At 42.0% G+C, this 18,269-nt stretch overlaps 1 protein-coding gene across 2 annotated transcripts; it reads right to left on the bottom strand.

The window, feature by feature from the left end:
• Window positions 1-17: 17 nt before the first annotated feature.
• On the bottom strand, window positions 18-17,447 carry mov10a (Mov10 RNA helicase a). 2 transcript variants are annotated; one of them, XM_082534189.1, is made up of 22 exons: window positions 16,993-17,447; window positions 16,807-16,912; window positions 16,488-16,663; window positions 9,088-9,329; window positions 8,736-8,982; window positions 8,446-8,583; window positions 8,173-8,335; window positions 7,679-7,830; window positions 7,432-7,602; window positions 6,681-6,828; window positions 5,000-5,161; window positions 4,666-4,769; window positions 4,434-4,531; window positions 3,648-3,746; window positions 3,359-3,464; window positions 3,124-3,241; window positions 1,840-2,031; window positions 1,666-1,737; window positions 1,285-1,410; window positions 1,094-1,182; window positions 758-876; window positions 18-482 (listed from the first exon to the last, which is right to left on the bottom strand). In XM_082534189.1, exons 1-22 carry the CDS (start codon window positions 17,112-17,114, stop codon window positions 418-420), a joined length of 3,015 nt encoding a protein of 1,004 aa, XP_082390315.1. In that variant the 5' UTR covers window positions 17,115-17,447; the 3' UTR covers window positions 18-417. The 2 variants fall into 2 exon arrangements, with proteins under 2 accessions (XP_082390315.1, XP_082390316.1); XM_082534190.1 differs by lacking the exon at window positions 18-482 and having other exon boundaries at window positions 769-876; window positions 1,084-1,182.
• Between the last annotated feature and the right edge of the window lie 822 nt (window positions 17,448-18,269).

The raw sequence follows: 18,269 nt of genomic DNA, 5'->3' as shown, positions 1-18,269 counted from the left end.
GGCACCACGGTGTAATATAATATACAGCAGATCAAAAAGTCAGTTTATTTTTTTTAAGTTTTGAATTGACATAAGTCATAAGACATACGGTGATGAATCAGTGTATTAAAATGATCTTCCATTCTTTTCCCATCTGTAGGACACTTTAGCATCTGTACAGCCATAGTTATGTTAACTGGGCTAAATAAACAGACCAGGTAAGTGTAAAAAGCCAAAGTTCACTGCTTCATTTTGCCACTGTGATTAGAAACAGAGGAGCATTTATTGCACTTAAATAGGTTCATAAAAGGATATGGTCTTAAATCATGTGCTGAAGCAGTAAGACAGAGAATAAAATAAAAGACTGACACTTGCTATGCATTCAAATGGCTTTAAATCCATCTGTCGCAGACGCTATGTCCTAGTTTAGAGGAAATGTTAATGCTCATTTTTCCACCCAGGGTCCACAAATTGCTGAATGGCACTCTCCTCTGGAACAGGACCTAGAACAAAGACAGACAAAATCTTAGCAAAAGATTTTTGATTTTTGATTTTTTTTTGAAGAATACTTACTGGGAACGCTAAGTCCAGATGAACAGAATCAACTTTTGGAGACTCACCGGGAAAATGTTTTGTTCTAAATGCTTTTACATTTTAAGGTTTCAATCATGCAACTATTTACCTCAGCAAATAAAGCCTAAAGTCTGGAGAAAAAGACACATGCAACTGTCGAGTCTACTGTCTGCTGCAGTCTTACTGAGGATAAAGCTGTACTCACATTCAGAATCCATGTTGATTTTCAGCGTCGCCAGTCTGGACACAATATCATCTTCCTCTTCCACATCGCTGAAGTCAAATCCAGTGTAGCCCTTCTCCTTCACACAGTAGCTGATGAACCTGTGAACAAAAAAGCAAAAATTAAGAAAACGTGAGTGAGAAATGCTCAAGAAATGTGCACTCCTTGTTAACTGGGCAAATTTTATACAGCCCAAAGGCTCCAAAATGGCAACAAAGTGAACAATTTGAGGTTGTTTTGTCAGCTAACAATGAGGTTTCACTTTCGGTAATCACTACGTTTACTCAGTGCCTCCCAAAACATCTTGCCTTCGCTTACTTCTCCCATGTTGGGTCCTTCTTGAGGATCACAGGGTTTCCCACCACTATAAGCAGGGACCTGGCTCTCGTCAAGGCTACGTTGAACCTCTACAAGTGAATACATATATATAAAAAAAGAATATATTAGTAATTTATTCAACCATTAAAGAAGCAGCAGGCTGTCTTATAAGCTTAAATGATGTGACAAACCTTTTCATTTGACAGGAACCCAATATTGAAGTCTCTGTCCATCTTGACATAGTTGATGCTGCTACGGACGGTGGAGACCATAATGATCTTCCTCTCTTGTCCCTGAAACTCCTCCACAGAGCCGACCTGATATTATAAAAGGGGGGGGGGGGGGGGGGTGCACTTTACCATCTACCATCTAATAAAACTTTAATCTTATAACTGTTGAATGCATCCTCAATAATTAAATTACACTTCTGATTAGAAATAAACAGCAGATCAATCTTTTGATTACATTTTATTAAAACAATTTAGAAGACACTGTAAATGAGCATCTTAGGTTTGCATGGGGGCATATAACCATATTAACTGACACAGATCGTTTACAGCAGAGCTGCTAACCTTCAGCTCTTTGAGATCACTCCAGCGACTCAGCGCTGGGACAAATCTCAGGGCCTTCTGGATTTTCTCAACCTGTTAGCAAAAAGAAAAGCAGTCATGGGAAATTATGAATGAACCAAACAACCTCCTTTTATCCTCAGTCATTTAACACAAATGTGCACCATGCATATTCACTTGTTTTCTGTAGGGGGCGATTATTCCGATGTCTGTTGCAGACAGTTTGGGGAGACCCTTCTTTCCTTGCGTTTCCATCAGTTTGGTGAGGTAGTCGATCAGGACTTCAATCTCAGACACGTTGAAGAAAGACGGACTGTTCGCCTCTCTCTCATCTTTGCCCATCACTCCATGGAAGATCACTGGAAAACCCTGTAGTGGGGTAGCACTGTCAGTTATTCTTGTTAAATATGGTTCAAATACAATTTGGCGACTGACTCCTTAGTGAAATTAAAAATGTGAATTAAAACTACACATGAATTGTACACGTGAGCACTCCCATAAGGTCTATGAAGTTTTAAGAAAAATTGTACTTTTACAACATGAGTTGTTTTCATGTTTTAATATCTACTTTTGTTTCAGCCAGTCTTTTTTCTTCCATCTTCAGCATCCTTTATCCAAAATATATCCACTATCCCTCCTCTGGACATCTCCAAAACAAACCCCTGCAAACTTCGTCTCCAAAACCAGTCAACCAAACTTGTCCCTCTGATATACTCATTTCTAATCTGGTCCCTCATGTACCAGCAACTTCCAGCTTGGCCCTCTGTCTCCACCCACTCCACCCTGCCTGCGCCTCCTTCTTCACCTCTCTTGTGCACTTTTTTGTTCTTTGCATAGACGAGACCCATCTCACCCAGCTTCACTACTTCTGCTCCCTCTCATTCAAACATGTCATCTATCTTGCTTCTACTGACTTTAGCATACCTCCACCTTTCCTCTACTCACAAATCACAGTGTTGTCCGTGAACATCACAGTCCTCTTGTGTAACTTCAATTGTCAGCAGAGGCTCAGAGCTAATCCCTGATGTAATCCCACCTCCACCTTAAACTCATCTGTCACTCCCACACACTTCACTAGTGTTTTGCTGTTCTCACGCACGTCCCGCACCACCCTCACATACATCACTGCCACTCTTGACTTCCTCATTCAGTACCACAGTTCCTCTCTTAGCACCCTATCACATGGTTTCTCTAGATCCACAGACACAGTGAAACTCCTTCTGACCTTACTTCTCTCTCATCACTTTCAAAGCAAACATTGCATCTGTAAAGCTCAGATGCACTTTACTATTTTATTTATTCATGTTCATCACAGTTTTTTTTATTTTTAAATTAATGTATGATGAAATCAGAGTTGACAAATACACCTTTGCATCTAATCATATGCTTTGCGGATGACTTAGGGGGACAAGAAAAAACCAAAAACCAAACAAAATAAATGAAAAGTTCCCGAGGCCTCACCTTCTTCGGAAGGTATTCCCAGTTGCAATAGGTCTCACGCTCCCATTGGTCAGCAAACACCTGCAATTCATTCTCATAGAACAACTCATTGGGGATTTTCAGAATAGCACTGTGTGACCTGAGTGAACGGGAAGGAAAAAGAAGAACAATAAAAAAAACGATGAAGCATTATTGGTGATTAACACAGCAGCACAAGTAAAAAATGGCTTTGACAAGCAATAGCTGAAAGACCCACCTGTAGTTTCGCAGCAGTTTGGTGACAAAGCGAGTGTCAAAATGCCCGTCTGTATTTTTCTGATATAACGAATTATGTCTCATCAGCCTCTCCAGTAGAGAAAGCCCTAAAAAGCATTCATGATACAGATTTGAATTCATGTTAATCTGAGAAAAACTCAAATAACTGAAGCAGCACTAAGCATTCATTTGATCCTAAACTATTACCAGTGAAAACTGCCAGTGATACACAGTGATGCAACTAACGCCATCTGATCAGAAAGAAAAGAAAATGAGACCACTGGACTTACCGAGTCCATGTTCTATTGCAAAAGGAGATCGAAGGATTGGTCCCAGCTGCTTAGGATCTCCTGCCAGTACCAGCTGACCTTTCTCTGCATCGAGCAGACCTATGAAACAACAAATGAGTCTGTAACAAGGTGCATCAATTTCAGCACTTGCAAGTTATGACCTTTAATCACGAGAACCGATTTACTGAGGAAGTGTAATGTGTAAGAACAAATTAATTTACAACTGCTCTGACTTAAGGTCACATATATGCAGAATTTGTAAGCTGTAAAAGTCTTAACCCATACATTTTATTTATTTATTTTACAGCCTTTAGCTAGCTTTGGAGAAAACAAAAAACATGTATAAAGCAGCTGGGTGTGGATAAAGTTCTGTAATCAGATAAGTGTATATATGAAAGGTCCATGTACTGCATTAATACCAGATTTAATGGAAAAAAAAACATATTTAACAGGAAGTTGGATGTAAGAATTTCAGATTCTTGAAGGTTTCACAAAAGACTTTATTTATGTAGCGCCAATTCAACAAAAGTCCCCACAAGGCGCTTTATATCGTAAGCACCTTGAGGTGACAATCACAAAGCCCCCTATGAGCAAGCACATGGCAACAGTGGGAAGGAAAACTCCCATTTTGCAGTCTGAGAGTGAAGCCTTTCAGCATCACTCACAGATCTGAATGTTTCTAATTTTAACGTGCAAATGAATGAAGGGAGTCCTACATATTTGCTTAGTGTGCATGGTGAAGGACATCATGATGAAAAACATGTAGTTCAGACATTCATAGTTTACCTGCAATAGCAATGACACACTCTGGCTCTACAGCTTGGCCTCCCTCATCCACAAACACATGCGAAAAATGGCCAACTGGAATCCCTCCAGACACAAGCCTCACAAAGACACAAACACACAGCAGCATAATCAAGTGCCGCATGGCTCATAACACGAAAAATGTGCCAGATGTCAAAGAGTGTTTAAAAACACATCATAATGGACACTTTACATGCCACACACTGGCTCTTACCTGCCAGCTGTGACCATAGTTGTAACTACGACTTTGTACTTCATCGTAACCTCTTTCTGTGGAGGCACAAAGCTGTCTTTGCTCTCGTCCCAGTTACAGTATTTCTGAAAGAACCAAAAAAAATATGAGAACGTAACCTTTTGTTCAGCTTTCCCATAGTGATTACAATCATTGATTCCTCAGTGTGATCATGAGGAATTTAGTGAAAATGCGGGCATATTTATGGGGCTTGCTGAGACAAGAGAATGCAATGGCACTCTATTTCACATGTAATTTTTAAACATTATGGGCTGTGTATATATATGGATACACAATTAGTCCATATGTAGCTCACCAGCAGACTCTTGGGAACGCTGTTTGGGTCTCGGCTGTTGGCGTACACGCGGTAAATCTGATGAGAATCCATGTTTACTTGTAGTCTCTCACAGAGCAGGTCGCATGCACTGTTTGAAGGTGCACAGGCGAGGATGTGGGCTGATGGATCTGCCTTGCTGACCTGACAAGACGAGCAAAATAAAAGTCATTACTTAATAATAACAGGCTTGTGTGCAAAGACATAACATGGTTTATAGGGAGCCACAGGCCTTTGCCTCACACCCAGCAGGACCCGGTCTGCGGCTGTCACTTATTTCAGAAAGGCACCTAACCTGGCAGATGTGCACAGAATTCAAAGTACATTGCACCAAGGACATACAGCCACAGTATTTGTCCTATAGTAAGTACAAATTTCTGAGAAACAGTTACAACATCACAGATAACATCACAAATTACAGCATTGTTGAATTTTGCAAGCCCTTTATGTTAAAGTTTGGTTTCCATTTTTTTTAGTGTTTCCTGAAGTGAATCAATTCCAAAATATACCACCATTTATCCAGTTCAGAGTCACCGCGGGGCTGAAGCGCATCCTAGTTGTCACAGAACGAAAAGCAGCTTACACCTTGTACAGTTTACCAGTCTTTTGCAGGCCCAACACAGAGAGATAAACAACTGTTCATACTCATATTCACCCATGTGGACAATTTAAAAATCACCAATTAACCCAACTCACATGTTGTTGGACTGTGGGAGGAAGCTGGAGTATCCAGAGAAAACCCAGGCAAGCATGGACAGAACATGCCTACTCCAGGACCGTCCTTGCTGTAAAGCAACTGTGCCAACTGCGACATTTGTTGGCAATGTAAAATCTCTAAATTGAAAGTACTAATAATCATAATACTCGAGAGCAAATAAGCAACTGGTTCAAAAAAAAGAAAAATCTCTTAGTGTGTTTCTAATATACAGCGAGATATCTGGGAATCACCTTACAAACATGCCAACACATGCTGATTCCTGTGCAAAATCTGTCTTGCAAAGAGAAATCTTACTTGTGTAAGTTACTTGTATAGACGCGGGGTCGCGGGGTAGAGCAGGTCACCTGTTAACTGGAAGGCTCATGGTTTGATCCCTGGCTGCAACCCAAAGTAGGCCAAGATACTGAATGTGATTGTTCATGAAGTGTGAATATTAGACAAAAAAAGCACTTAGCATAAATGTGTGAATGGGGGCATGAGGCAAGTTATATAAAGCACATTAAGTGCTCAGAGTAGAAAAACGCCAAAGAACCACCCATCAACCTTTTACCCAATTTAGATCTGTGAGAAAAACAAAAACAAAAACACCAACTTAAACTATGGATTAGCCAAAGATTCGTTTGATTCTGAATAATCTGCCAGTCCTGCACTGGCAACCTGTCCAGGGTGTCTCTATGACCGTTGGGATGGGCTCTAGGCCTCCAGTGGTCCTGAACTGGACCAGGAATCAAGAAAATAAATGGATGGAATAATAAAGTAAATATCAAAGATTCTACTCAAAGTAACAATATCAAATGTCTTGTTCAAAATCCAACAGCTTTAAATTTGTTACAATGTAACAGCCAATGAAGAACGAATATGTTTTCTGGCAACTCACAAGTAAGATATCTGATTAATCTCTGAAGATCTCGTTCATACAGATCTTAACTGCATGTAACTTTATACCTGATTGATTGCTTCAACCACAGTGATTGTCTTTCCAGTTCCAGGAGGCCCAAACACAAGATGAGGAGCTGGTTTCGAGGATCCAGCCACAATGCGCTGGACTGCAGCATGTTGCTCCGGGTTGTTTTCCAGCTGTCGATTAAACATCCTGGAAAGAGATGTAGAAATGGACTTTTTACACTTAGCATAAAAGGTGTGTAAATGTGTGTTTAAAAACCTGTTATGCACCTTGTGCCCATTTGGTTTATGGCATTAAACCAAAGAGCAGTAATCCCTCCTGTTAATGCAACATAGTGGCTAAATGCCCAGGAAAACAACAGAGAAATGCTGCTGAGGCCACACTCTCATTTTCAGAAGCTCACTGTTCTCCTACCACCAGTACCAGGCAGAATATACAGTAGGACACAGTACAATTCAATGTATCCGTAACATAAAACCCTACATGGCCAAGCTCTCGCAAATATAGCAGATTACTGAGACCTTATTAATGCAGCTGGTCTCTTCATTATTTGTGGTCTGTTTTTCCTTCTAATATATATGTACAGGAGTGTGTATGTATTAATGAAAGACCATGCGTTAGCATTTCTGAGGATCTACCCTTATCTTCACTTTTGTGTTTTGATCCAAAACTGTGAAGCACTTTGTAACTTTTAAAGGTGCTATACAAATAAAGTTATTATCACTATTGTCATTAAATGTGGTTAAGTGTTGCATTTATAGATGATGCAGTGCATACAAATAGGCACCGGACCTGAGTTTAGGCATGGGCACACTAGCCACTGCTGCACCCGACGGAAACAGCACCTCCTCAAGTTGATGTTTTACTGCCAGGTCTACAGCCCTGTGTTGTAGCTTCAAAGGGTACCGGTTGAGAGTAAACTCCACATTAAACTTCATATTGCTGATAAAGATCTGCAACAACCTGAAATGATTGAAAAGTAAGCAACAAGTTTCTCATTGTGAGTTCTTAGTCAACATATCATTATTCTAGCTCATACTTTTTTGAGAAACCCAGCTTCACACTGTCCAGTTCTACTCTGTGAACATATCCGGTATACACAGTAATGGGCTGGACGGTGTCCTCAGATTTGGATACTCTCAGACAATCTCCTCGAAGCACAGATGGCCGATTCTCAGCGACACCAGGAACCTGTCGGACAACATCGATGTTGGGCCATTGATATGTTTTTAAAAAAAACTACAAGTCTGCAGGTGATTCAGATGGGTAGATATGACAAGCTAAATAAACAAATCTGTGTATGAGAACTAGATCGTATAATCATCTGTACAAGTAAAACGGGAGGAAGGTCATCTAGCTCCTTCATTAAGAATACAAGGTCCCAAACAAATAAAATGCATTCTGAAGTTAACTGCCAAGAAGCACAATTTACAAGTGAATTCAATGCTTCAGAGATGCCAGCTGCTCCAGCAAAAATAGAGCCACTGCAAACACAGAGCGTAGCAGACTGTGTTCTAATTAAAATCTCTTTACTCTGAGTTTCAGGAGTTTTCTGTTGCCTTGGTCTTGAGTCATGGTTTGATTGAGGAGATCATACTTTCGGATGTCAACCTCCATCTGTATCTCTTCAAGGTGCAGCAGGAGATGAAACCGATGCGAGTAGTTCTTCATCTTTAAGGGACAACTGAGGAGACCCCTGGATGTCAAAGCAGAGGTAAACGGTGCATTTAACATTGGGTTAGTTCTATAAAATACTCATCACAGAAAACGCATAGCTGGTTGTAATGAATTGGGTGATTTGCTTACGTCACTGATGCAAGTTTCTGTTTGGCAGTTGGAGAGAGGTACTCGGAGTCTTCCATCCTTCGTCTAGCCAAATCCTTCAGGTCATTATGATACTTGTAGTCTCCTAATTTCACTGCCATCTTCAAAGGCACAACAGAACTGCAGAAGAAGAAAACAAAACACCATATGGCTGTGATCAGTTTCAGAAGACACACGGTCGCTAAACCCTCAGGGACAACTTGTTGATCTAAAGTCCAAGTGAGCAAAAATGCTTCAAAGTAATTTTTACAATCAGTTTTGAAATTCATTACCTGTCAGGTGGTACTCCATCTACTATAATGGTGTCAACAGGCTTGTAAGCAGCCACCCGAAATGGTTTATAAGGAGCCACAGGCCCTAGCTCCACAGCCAGTGGAGTCTGGGCTGCAGCTCCTATCTCCCTGACAATGCAGAAGGGCACCGATCCAGGCAAATCTGGGCAGAACTCGAAATACATTGTGGCAGGGAAATATCCATAGTGGTTCAGAATGTACTTAACCTCAACTTCATAGCTCTCTCCTGGAGGGAAAAAAAGACGAAAGAAAAAAAAGGAAGAATTTGTGAACATTAGCTAGTTTATTTCTCTCATTTCTAAAGGCAGAGAAGAAGTCATCAGTGTCTCACCAGGACAGAGGAACAGCGGAGATGCTCTGGTCACTCTCCTCTTATCCTCTAGAGTGAAACAGCGGATCCTGTGCAGGGCAGTGTAGTACGTCAAGTGGATGTTGTCAGTGCCTTTATTGACAATGTGGAACCTGACAACGAACGGCTCCCGCAGGCGATCCACAGCGAACTGAACCTTCCCACCGCTCTCCACGGGGTCCGATGTGATCTCGATGCCGCCCTTATCAGCCGTATGCTCTTTCCTGCAGGTGAATCAAGATCAGGCTGCAATTTTAACAACGACAAGACAAGATGGTGCCGAATCACTGAAAAACCAGTGTACCTGGTAAATAAAACGTAACGTTTCATCAACTCCACTTATCCCATGACTGTCTGCTATTAAACAGGTAGAAGGTAATAAAAAACAAACCTCAGATGCTCTTGAAAAGAAGCCTTTTTAACTGCATAGTGGATTCATATCATGGACTATATGATCTTTGTGACTGAGTGATATCAGTAAATCACTGACACCCAAACTGGCAACGATTCAGTTTACACAGGAATACTCCACCACTGACTCAGATTAAAACTGCTGTGCAGTTAAAACGTTGCACAGGACTGTATTTATGCAGGGAAGTTAAAAAAGGATCACGAAACAACAAAAGTGTAACTCACAGACAGGTTTTACAGTTCTGGAAAATTACCACAGTTGGAACTTCTCATCTCATCATCATCTTCTATCTTTTTCCTTTGACTTGTATGTCATAAAACAAAGTGCTGATTATCAGTTCTAAAAAAAACCCCTCCTGATAAAGCCAGTTCTCAGGAATATCATGAAGGGTTTTTTTTAGCTCATGTCTTGTTTTCTTTGAGTCAGTCTTTGTCTCATCTGCAGGTGGTTTAAAGTGAAGCAGAGAGACTCCTCAGTCATACCAAGAAGAGAAAGCAGCTCTCCCCTGCACCGGCCTCACTCCACGGGTTACCAATCAAATACAAAATCTGCAAGTTTCTAAATGTCATGATAAAGTTACTTTGTTTTAACTTGTGTATCTGTATCTGAAGTGCTTGTTAAACCACTCTTGGTCACTTAAAAATGAAGAATTGTGACATAAACACAAGCACATTACACCCTTATCAATAATGTGCGCTTGCACATCACTAACAGGCGAACGCACCCCGAGTCTTAACATGGCCTCTTATTTGCTTTTATGACAAGAACCATTCTGAAACAGATGTTGAAAAATTAACTTGTTAGTGCTCTCTAATGGACAAACTGTGCAACATCATTTCTTTTGTTAAGGCCCCTCCCACTCTGCTTGTAGTTTCTTGTTTTGTTTTTTCCCCTTTTCCTGTATGAGCCAAGGCAGCTGATTAGTGTTAGCAAGCATCTTACTTTAATTCAAGGTTATTCTTTTGAACTTTAAGCTGATTCGTGACACCAAGTTATCAGCTTATATTTATTCATGCTGATGCAATAAGAGATACATTAAAATCTTAAATGAACCAATTACATGATAGATACTCGATACATTTTGGCATGTAGATACGGTCAAGATCATCCGCTAAGGTTCAAACTGAGCATCAAAACAGGTCAGAAAGGTGCTTTCAGGGACTCTGAATGTGGCACGGTTAGGTTTAGAAAATGCTGATCTTCTGGGATATTTCTACACTGCTATCTCTGGGATTTGCAGATAATGGTCTAGAAAAGATCAAATATCCAGTGAGCTTCAGTTCTCTGGGCAAAAATGCCCCGCTGATGCCAGAGGTCACTGGAGATGGCCAGACTATAAGATGAGATGAGATGATGAGAGATAGCCTTTATTTGTCAGTTGCAGGTCTTTTGCCCACAACCGAGATGACAGACCTTGCCGACCGTACATACAATGCAAACATCACATTGGGGAGCCAGGTCAGGCTAGGTAGCGAGGAAAAAAAACATTGAAATGTGCAACACAAAAGGATAATACAGGAATGCACAGATATCAACACACCATAACACAATAAACACAGACAAGCAACATGGGAAAGAGTTCCGGTGTGTACATCTGATCTGGGACCGCTACAATCTTCGACTGCGCCTCCAGCTGACCCGATGTCCACATCATGGGGGAGGTAAGCATTGGAGGTGGCATTGGATCCGGGGTAGGGAGGGTGATGCGTCAGTGAGTGCTTATCAGTATCAGTATATGTATGTGTGTGTGTGTCCATAGTTCAGCTGAGGCAGTGTCCTTCGCCCTGCCAGGCTAAGTAAACAGTCTTCCAGCCAACCCAGGTGGCCTTGTAGGGAATGGGAAGGAACAGACCAGACTCAACACAGTCGTTATCAGGGAGTTGTTGTTCGGCTTCAGCCTTGAGCTGGCGCCGAAGGGGTAGCCGGGTTATGATGGTAATTGAGAATTTCAAGCTGTTTTTTAACACTCCGACACTGGTCTCTCAGTCTCCCGTTAATAGCTGTGAGCTTCTCCGTGATGTTATTAGCCGTCGATTCTGTGGTCTTGTCACTCTTTTTGCTCACATAGCAGATTCTGAGACCTCACGACCGCAGCCAACTGATCCGAGGTGTAATCCAGCTCCGCCCAGAGATGTTGTTCTGAGTTGATTCTTTCCTGATGTAATCCAACATACATACGCTCAAAGGTGTTATTCTGAGCATTCACTGCAGTCGTAAGCGCCTCCAAGCTCTTAACCATGCTGCCTTCAGTGAGCCCTTTCTGAGAAGTCGCACCTGTCGTTCCAATCCCAGCGGGCAGCCTTGTGGGGGTTTGAACAGCTGGTTCCGCTCTCTTAATTCTCCGATAAGCCAGGGCCAAGCCAGCTCCGATCAGCAAGAACCCTGTTATCATGGTTCCGAATAGGTAGATATCTTCAGCGCCCTCGATCGACAGTCCCGCCAGGCACACGATCCTCTGCCACCCGTCCATCGTGTATCCGGCAGGGAAAGTCCCTCCAGGGCACTCGGGTTCTCCCGAGCCCAGACTTCTCGTTAAAGGGTGTCAATAGCATTAAGAGACCAGTTGATCAAATCCATAATTCTCTTTTAGGTTTTAGACACAGACTGTGAGAGAGTGTTCCAGGGAAAGTAATACAAAAAAGACACGAGACTAGACAAGGACATAAGGCAGAAAAGATAAGGGAGAGGAGAAAAGTGCGTCTGCTGATAGAGGAACGTAAAAGCAACTCAAACAATCACTTAATACTGAAACTGAACTACAGACGATTTGAAAAACATTGCCTGAATTGAGGAATCTCCACTTCTGTTGTGACATTCAGACACTAGGCTCAGAATTTGGCAAAAACAGCATGAAAGCAGAGATCTATCCCATCTTTTATCAACAGTTCAGGCTGGTTGTTTATATGTAATGGCACTGGGGAGATTTTCTTTGCACTAACTTGGCACAGTGGAAATGCCTCTAAAATACTGAGATACCCCTACTGAAGATAAATCAAAGTATATCAACATTTTTCATATTCTATAAAGTCTATAATAATAATGAAAGAGATTCTTCCATAAAAAGTGGTAAATTTACAGATATTGTGATATCCCATAGTTAAAAACCGAATGATAGATACGCATGACGATGTGGTTAATATATTTGGTAATAGTTTTTGCTGTGATTGTCGCAGAAACCCCACATATGATTTGTTGTAAAGGTCTGACTGCACTAAATCCAGTATTTTAATCGGCTATAGTCACTGTTTTATATTAAAAACGATAAAATGCACAGGTGTGAAAGGGGTGCTGTCTTACTAATGATATTTTATTCCTGCACAGTTGGCATGGAACACCCATAATTTCAATGTGCACGTACAATGACACAAGAAGAGGGCTTTCAGAGGGGGCAACAAAGAGGAGGTGAGGAAGGTCCAGGTGTTACTAAAGGACAAGATCAGAGAGGCTAAGGACAATTACAGGAGGAAGCTGGAGTGGAAACTCCAGCAGAACAGCATGAGAGAGGTGTGGAGGGGCATGAAGACCATCACTGGATTCAGGCCAACCAACAGCAGGGGAGCTGAGGGAGGTGAGAATAGAGCCGACGAGTTGAATCTGTTTTTCAATAGATTCGACACCACAGTGTCTGCTCCCACCCCCACAACCTCACCTGCAGTCAGCCTGGAATCCAGAGCCACACCACTGTGCCAGCCTCTCTCTTCACATGTTGCCTCCTGTGAGATTCCTGACACCCCTCCCCCACCCATCACCTTCACTCAATACCAGGTTGAGATGCAAATGAGGAGACTTCACTCAGGCAAGTCTGCTGGACCAGACGGAGTGAGTCCCCTTGTCCTCAAGGCCTGTGCCCCCCAGCTGTGTGGAGTCTTTCATAAACTGTTTATGCTGAGTCTGAGTCTGCAGAGGGTCCCAGTGATGTGGAAGACATCATGCCTCGTCCCTGTACCAAAGACGCCTCGTCCCAGTGGCCCCCAGGATTACAGGCCCGTGGCACTGACCTCCCACATCATGAAGACCCTGGAAAGGCTCATCCTGGACCAGCTGCGACCCATAGTAAGACCACATCTGGATCCCCTTCAGTTCGCTTATCAGCCTCGTCTCGGAACAGAGGACGCCATCATCTACCTGCTCAATCGTGTCTACACCCATCTGGACCAGCCGGCGAGCACTGTGAGGGTCATGTTTTTTGACTTTTCCAGTGCTTTCAACACCATCAGGCCGACCCTCCTGGGTGATAAGTTAGCAGCGATGCAGGTGGATGCTTCTCTGGTGTCCTGGATTGTTGATTACCTGACAGGAAGACCACAATATGTACGTCTCCCACAGTGTGTGTCTGACAAGGTGATTAGCAACACAGGGGCACCACAGGGGACTGTCCTCTCCCCCTTCCTCTTCACCCTCTACACCACAGACTTCAGCCACTGCACAGAGACCTGCCATCTTCAGAAGTTTTCTGATGACTCTGCGGTGGTTGGATGCATCAGCAGGGATGATGAGACAGAGTACCGGGCTGTGGTCGACTCCTTTGTCACGTGGTGTGAGCAGAATCATCTGCAGCTCAACGTGGCAAAGACCAAGGAACTGATCGTGGACTTCAGGAAGACCAGGAAACACTTGACCCCTGTTTCAATCCAGGGGGTCAGTGTTGACATTGTGGAGGACTATAAATACCTTGGAGTACACATTGACAATAAACTGGACTGGGCTAAAAACACCACAGCACTTTACAGGAAGGGCCAGAGTCGTCTCTATTTTTTGAGGCGACTGAGGTCCTTCAACATCTGCCAGAAAATGCTGAGGATTTTCTATGAGTCTGTGGTGGCCAGTGCGATCCTCTATGCTGTTGCATGCTGGGGGAGCAGGCTGAGGGTCGCAGATGCCAACAGACTTAATAAACTGATCCGTAAGGCCAGCAATGTTGTGGGGATGGAGCTGGACTCCCTCAAGGTGGTGTCGGAGAGGCGGATGCTGTCCAAGATAAAGACAATGTTGGATAACACCTCCCACCCACTCCATGACATGTTGGTCAGTCACAGGAGCTCGTTCAGTGAGAGACTGAGATTACCGAAAAGCACCACTGAACGACACAGGAAATCATTCCTGCCTGTGGCTCCCTGTACAACGCATCCACTTAACACACTGTTTGCTGCTACAACTACACATGTTTCTTTTCCAAATATTTATTTATAAGTGACTTATGTATGTATGCATGTATATATATGTATATATTGTACTATTCTTAGTTAGCGTATTGTCTGTCTTGTCTTAATGTTGGTTTAAAATGGAGCACTGTAACAAAAAATAATTTCCCCCAGGGATCAATAAAGTATTCTGATTCTGATTCTGATTATTCAATAAAATATTATCAAAACATCTTTTGCAAAGCTATATATTGCCATTATATAAGCTATAATAATATGAAAGCAGAGTCCGACTGGCTGAGGGTAATTTGATAACTTCAAGCCATTACAACACAAAGTGTAAACTGACCCATCCCCATTAGCCACAATCTTTACAGATGTCTTGACATTTCCCATTACTGCCAAGTCACGCTTTTAATGGGATATTGCTCTTGGACATCATCTAACAGCAAATTACATTTGACTTTACCATGTATTTGTTTTATGTCAGCTACTTTTGTGTTTTTAATATGTCTATATTTTTGTCCTGCAAAACTAATCTGTGTTCATGATCAGAACTAACTGGATGCTTCCCAACAAGCCACAACATTCATGTCTTCAAGCTAATTTGCATTAAAAAAAAAGTATGTCACAAGTTGTTCAGCTTGGCATTATTTTGTGGGTTTTTTTTTTTATATATGGAGGATATCACAATATCTGTGAATTTCAACACTTTTGCAGTAAATATTTTTTATATCCCTTTCATATATTAGACACCCAAGAGAACAGAAAAAAAAACAATGTTTATTTTGTTCTACTTCTCGTTTGGGTATCTTGATACTTTGGGGGCATTTCCACTGTATACTACCTGAGTATTGGTGCTGACCATGTCACTCCCACTATGACCACAGTGATGGTTGCTTCCAGCTGGATAATGCACTATTTCATAAAGCTTAACTCATCTCAAACTGGTTTCTTAAACATTACAGTGAGTTCATGGTACTCAAATAGTGTCCACAGTCATCAGATGTCAACCCAATGGGGTACCTTTGGCATGTAGTAGAATGGGAGATTCACATCAGAGATAAGCAGCAACTGTGCAATGCTGTCATGTCAACATGGACTAAAGTTGCTGAATATGTGCGATTAAAAACTAAACCAAAATGGTTGGTGAGAAATTATATTTTATTAACCATCACTGGCCGATATAAAACCCTAGTAATCAGTCTTATCTGTCCCATATATTATCATTTGCCAGCTGGCAATATTTACAGACACACTAGCAAAAATATGTGCTCCACTTACACCTAAGAGTGGTTTAGAATCCACACCTGGGTGTCTTTTGTCTATGAAAGAAAACCCACAGTCATGGGAAGAACATGTAGAATTACACACACACACACACACACACACACACACACACGTAAGTACTACTCCTAGAAGGCCCTGGATTAAAATCCACTATATGGTCAGGGCCTGACCATATAGTGGTGTACCTTGCCTCTCACTCTATGGCAGCTGGGATACGCTCCAGCTGCCACTTATCCAATTCGGATAACCCTGAATTGGATAAGTGGAAGAAAATGGACAGGTGAAACTTTTTATGCAATGCTCAACATGACGTTTCTTCCGAATCTTCACGTCATATAAACCAACTAAACGAACACGCCCTGCTCCTCTCTTGTTTTAATCTCACGTAGTCTTTTGTGCGGCAACACCCTGCTTTATTGTTGTTATATCATGCTCCTACATGAAAAAGCAAATTCACATTTATGAGGGCGGGTCTGAGAATTAGAAAAAAAGACGATGGGATAGAGAAACATGTAATACTAACTCAAAATGCATTTTACCTGTTCACCTTCAACTTGCGAAGGATTTCTGATGCAAGTTTTTTCTTTGGGGTCAGCACAGGTGCCACAGGGGTGGAGGAGCCAGCAGGTGTCCCAGCTGGCATCTGAGGGCCAGAGCCCAGATCCTGTGGCTGAGTGGCCCGGGGCCTCCTCCATTGGTCACAGTACACGCGAAACTACAAAAATAACAGCACAGTTCCCTGTTCTGATTCTCCATTTTCCAGGAATGGGAACAAAACATACCCAAACTCATCCCATCATAGCACTGACTAATATATGGCACAGGGAAACTTGTACTCACTGACTATATATGTGTTACCTGAGGTCTGGCATTAATGTAGACTTGTCCCTGCCTTATCTGGGCTTTGTTGAATTTCACAAGCGCAAGGAGAACTTTGTAAAAGTTGGGATCTTTTATTCCTTCTCTGCGAACACAGGAAAAACAGGCTGTTGGACACAAAGCAGACCGGGTGCGTGGGACACACTGTGTTTAAATGCAGCCTACCTGCCCCTGAATTCGGAGTTGTAGATGTCTTTAAGTTCCTTTTTGCTGATGCCGGATACCCTGTCTCCCAGAAATTCAATGAAGTCCAGTCCGGATTCAAGCGAGTCTTTAAGCGACGGCATGTCGAGGTGCTTTTACAGGCCGCTGTCACTGACTGCCGACTGACAGAAAGTGAGGAAGTTCATCTGCTGAAAAAGAACGCTTCTGTTTCCTCGAGTATTAATGTGACTCCTGGGTGCAAATGTGCCTCAACAGGGAAGAAATTTCCACGTGCTGTGTATTTTTTTGCGCAATCTATGCACAAATTAACGGTGTTTGGAAGTTTAGCAGCGATTTCTTGTTCATACTCTGGTTTAAAATGTTTACTAACTGATGCATAAAATCTACTACTGTGAGCATTTAGCGCAAAGCCCGGTTTTTGTCAACGCTCGCCAACTGTCCCAGTCAGGGATCATCTGTAAATGCGCTACGCAAGTGGAATGAAAATACTCCCGCACAGAACAAAATCCTTTATCCTGTGGCTCGAAAATAAAATGATTTAGGGGGGAGTGTTCGGTTTCTAAATATTAAAATAAAGTGCATAAATTATCATTTTTATTTATGGTCTGAATGACAAGTAGCTTGCGAGAGCTGCCTCGGAGCTGTAATTGCTCGGCAGTCCCTGGGCTGGATTATATAACCTATGTTTGGCGTTTGTCCCGTGATACGACGTGTTTCCGTCGATTTCAAACAGAAAAATTTAAATAAACAAATATCTTTCTTTTAGGATAAGTTACGTTCATAACAAGGATTACAGCTGGGAGGTGGAGAAAAAAAATTCCTCGTTTTTTTCGATTGGCTAACTTTGTTACATCCACTATTTTCAATAGTTTTGCATCTACACACGGCCACCACACCACTGCTTGAAAGCTCGTCTTTGATCAGATCTTTTTATTGCATAATAGTAAATGTCCGTGCTGTACTATTTTTCCTTATTTCGACAAAAAATAATGAGGTGACGCGGCTAAAGACAAAAAGCTTAAACATTTGAAAAGGCATTTGTATCGTCTCCATTTTCTCACTCAACTAGCACTGTTTGGTAAAAATAATAATAATTTAAAAAAAAAAACAGCGAGAAAAATACAGCAAATGATAAACTATTTAACTGTTACAAGTGCGCGTTTTACACAAAGGGTCGAGAATATTTCGTTTATGAAAAGAAACAATAGCAGCAAGTCACTCTGTACCATCATCGATGGTATGTTTGCTTAGACATGAGTAACATAAAGGTCTCACCA

Source organism: Aulonocara stuartgranti, assembly GCF_965226115.1.
Source record: "Aulonocara stuartgranti genome assembly, chromosome: 5".
Classification (NCBI taxonomy): Eukaryota; Metazoa; Chordata; class Actinopteri; order Cichliformes; family Cichlidae; genus Aulonocara; species Aulonocara stuartgranti.
Note: the sequence above shows the minus strand (reverse complement) of the source record. Positions and strands in the feature narration are given on the sequence as shown.